This window comes from Pterocles gutturalis, unplaced genomic scaffold (assembly GCF_000699245.1).
Source record: "Pterocles gutturalis isolate BGI_N339 unplaced genomic scaffold, ASM69924v1 scaffold10454, whole genome shotgun sequence".
NCBI lineage: Eukaryota > Metazoa > Chordata > Aves > Pterocliformes > Pteroclidae > Pterocles > Pterocles gutturalis.
This window is the reverse complement of record NW_010130800.1, coordinates 115,520-118,057: the sequence shown is the minus strand read 5'-3', so window position 1 is coordinate 118,057 and position 2,538 is coordinate 115,520. Positions and strand designations below refer to the sequence as shown.

At 44.0% G+C, this 2,538-nt stretch overlaps 1 protein-coding gene across 1 annotated transcript in view; it reads right to left on the bottom strand.

Annotated features, from left to right (window-relative positions):
- Positions 1–590: 590 nt before the first annotated feature.
- Positions 591–2,538, bottom strand: part of CLASP1 (cytoplasmic linker associated protein 1) — a 93,542-nt gene continuing 91,594 nt past the window's right edge. Inside the window, exon 32 of the mRNA XM_010080354.1 lies at positions 591–936. Coding sequence (XP_010078656.1) covers positions 850–936 — 87 coding nt within the window. The 3' untranslated portion in view covers positions 591–849. The remainder of the gene's footprint in view (positions 937–2,538) is intronic.

Below are 2,538 nucleotides of genomic sequence, written 5' to 3'. Positions count from 1 at the left end.
AACTCCAGTGTGTCATCGCAGACATCAGTCCCAGAATTGGGTCTCAGGTTCGCTTTGGGGAGTGATAAGTAACCTGGAGAGTCTTTTGAGCATATGAAAGAGCCAAATGGGTTGAAAGGGGGAGAAATATTTACACAGTCAATGAAAGGAGCAAGAGCCCAGCTGTTTTGCACTGCACAGCTGGCTGGAGAGCAGTTACAGAGAAATCAGCCCGTTGGAGGTCTGTTAGAAGAACTATGTACAAAAACTCAGATGTTTAAAAAGAACGTACTTTTCGTTACTCACTTAATCTCTCTCAGTATTAAAGCATCTGAGGCTGGAATTGCAGCCAGATCTGCAAAGATCTCCTCAGGGAGAGCCCTGCACTTCAGGCAAGCTACAACAGGGAGTACAAAACAAGACCACAAGACTTGTAAGAAGAGGATATCTAGCCAGAACGGCTGCAGTCATGGGGAGAGAGCAGGTAACTAGCTCACAGAAACCAAAACTGGGTATGAACTAAACCAACGAGTTTTGTTTGACCTTTACGTGTGTCCAGGTTCCTGGACTCAGTTTTGGAACGCTAACCTAAACATATTTCCAAGATTTCAGCAGGCTATACAAATATGTTTAAGTATGGCTTTCTGTTGTTCACTTTTAATGAAGACTGCAACACAGACCTTGGTTCCTTTACATTCAATACCAGTAAGATTCTACATAAAAGCTTTTAAGTGACTAAAATACTGATTGCAATAAATATCTGCATGGCCTCCTTGAGCTGATGGAGCGCGCCAGTGAAAAGTAGCAGAAAGGTCTCTGAGAGGCACCGTTGATTGCTTCTAAGTCTACACATATGTCCACAAATCTCCATTAACTGTGCGTTGAAACATCTGAAGAGGAACTGCTGTTGCTGTTGGTGGTCTGGGCCCTCTTTATGTACAAGTTTAGTAGCTTCATCTGAAAGAAACAAACAAACATCAGGAGAAGATGCCAGGAAAAACAGGTGGACAAAAGTTGACTGCAAATCTTAAAACTCGCATTCTGTGGTCAACCCAGTTTTGAGTGAGCTGACACTGGGCTCTCTGGAGGAAAAGCAGAAGCAAAGCTGAGCATAATTCAGAACAGAGGCAGGAGGGTATGCCTAGTCTCAATGAAGTTACAGATAGATTTAATGGGATTTAGAAAATCCTCTTGCATTTCACTTCAGCAGCCATCAGCTCACAGACCTCAGTCCTGCAGCCTGCTATGAGCAAGCAGGATTCCCGCTGAGGTCCAGGGGGCTGCAGGCACACCAGCAATCAGAGAGCCACAGTCCCTCCTAGGAAACACCCTGAATTCGACATACTTTTAAAATGTTAATCTTCAATGACATTTAAATATCTTCACTAACTTGGTACATCTAGTGAAACTGCAGCTGTTATGACTACATACTTCCTTTGCATGGGTTTGTTTTCTTTTCCTGCCGTACCACCTTAGCTCCAGATCCTGCAATGACTCATGCACACGTTTAACTTTAAACATGCAGGCAGTCTGCGTAAACCCAGAAGAATTACTCACATGTTTATAGTTAGTTATGTGGTGGAGTAAGTCCGTGGCACCAAGGTTACTGAGATTATAAAGTCTCTACAATATTTTATAGGGGGATTTCCTAACTGCCCAAGTATAATTAGGTAAACCTCAGCACTCATAGCTGTCTCTTTCCAGAGTAACTTGGAGGAACAAGAAATTTGCTTAAGGACAAGGCAACTCAATTCAGAAATAAAATTCAAGTGTCCTCAGTCTCAGGTTGTTTTGGTCTACACCACACTTCCTACCCATGAAAGAAATTACTGCTTCAAAATAACAGAATTTGGCCCTCTGAACTAAGTAGCTATTCACATGCAGACATCTGTTTCAGAAAAAAAAGCAGAATTAATCTTAAAATTGCAGAGAAATCTTAGGTATGACGACTGCTTCCTGAGCAACTCCAAAAAGCAATCAAACCCCACCCGCCTTAAGACAAAATGCCAGCTCTTGTCTGAAGGACAGAGCTGAATTAGGACTTGGTTTCACTGCAGCATCAGCTCAGATTTTGAGTTTTGCTGCTAACCTGACTCCAGGGCACAAAGTCCTTTGAAGCATCACTTGAGCTTGCTGGTGTCCCAGGAGGGAAGGGACACATCTGCCATACCATTGAGAGTGAAGCTTTAGCTGCGTTTCTACCGGCCCTAATCACAACCTGCTGCCAAGAGGACCTGCTCTCCCACCCATCCCAGCCATACGTTCCCTACCACTCTTTGCACTAGATTACCTGTGCAGCCACAGAGCAGACTGAAAGTTAATTAATTTGTATTGGAGATCTGGTTTTCAGCCACAGCAGCTAGGTGATCCAACTCACTGCACAGTCACCCCTGGACGCAACGCCAAAGGGGCAAGGCAAACGTGGCTGTAGTGGGAAGGACCCATTTGGTGGCAGCTTATGGCTACATAGCATCAAATGCATTGTGAAACCAATCCCTGAACCCTATCAAAACTTGCTTAGTGGGATTTCATATGCTCACACTGCTGAGCAAGTGCTGT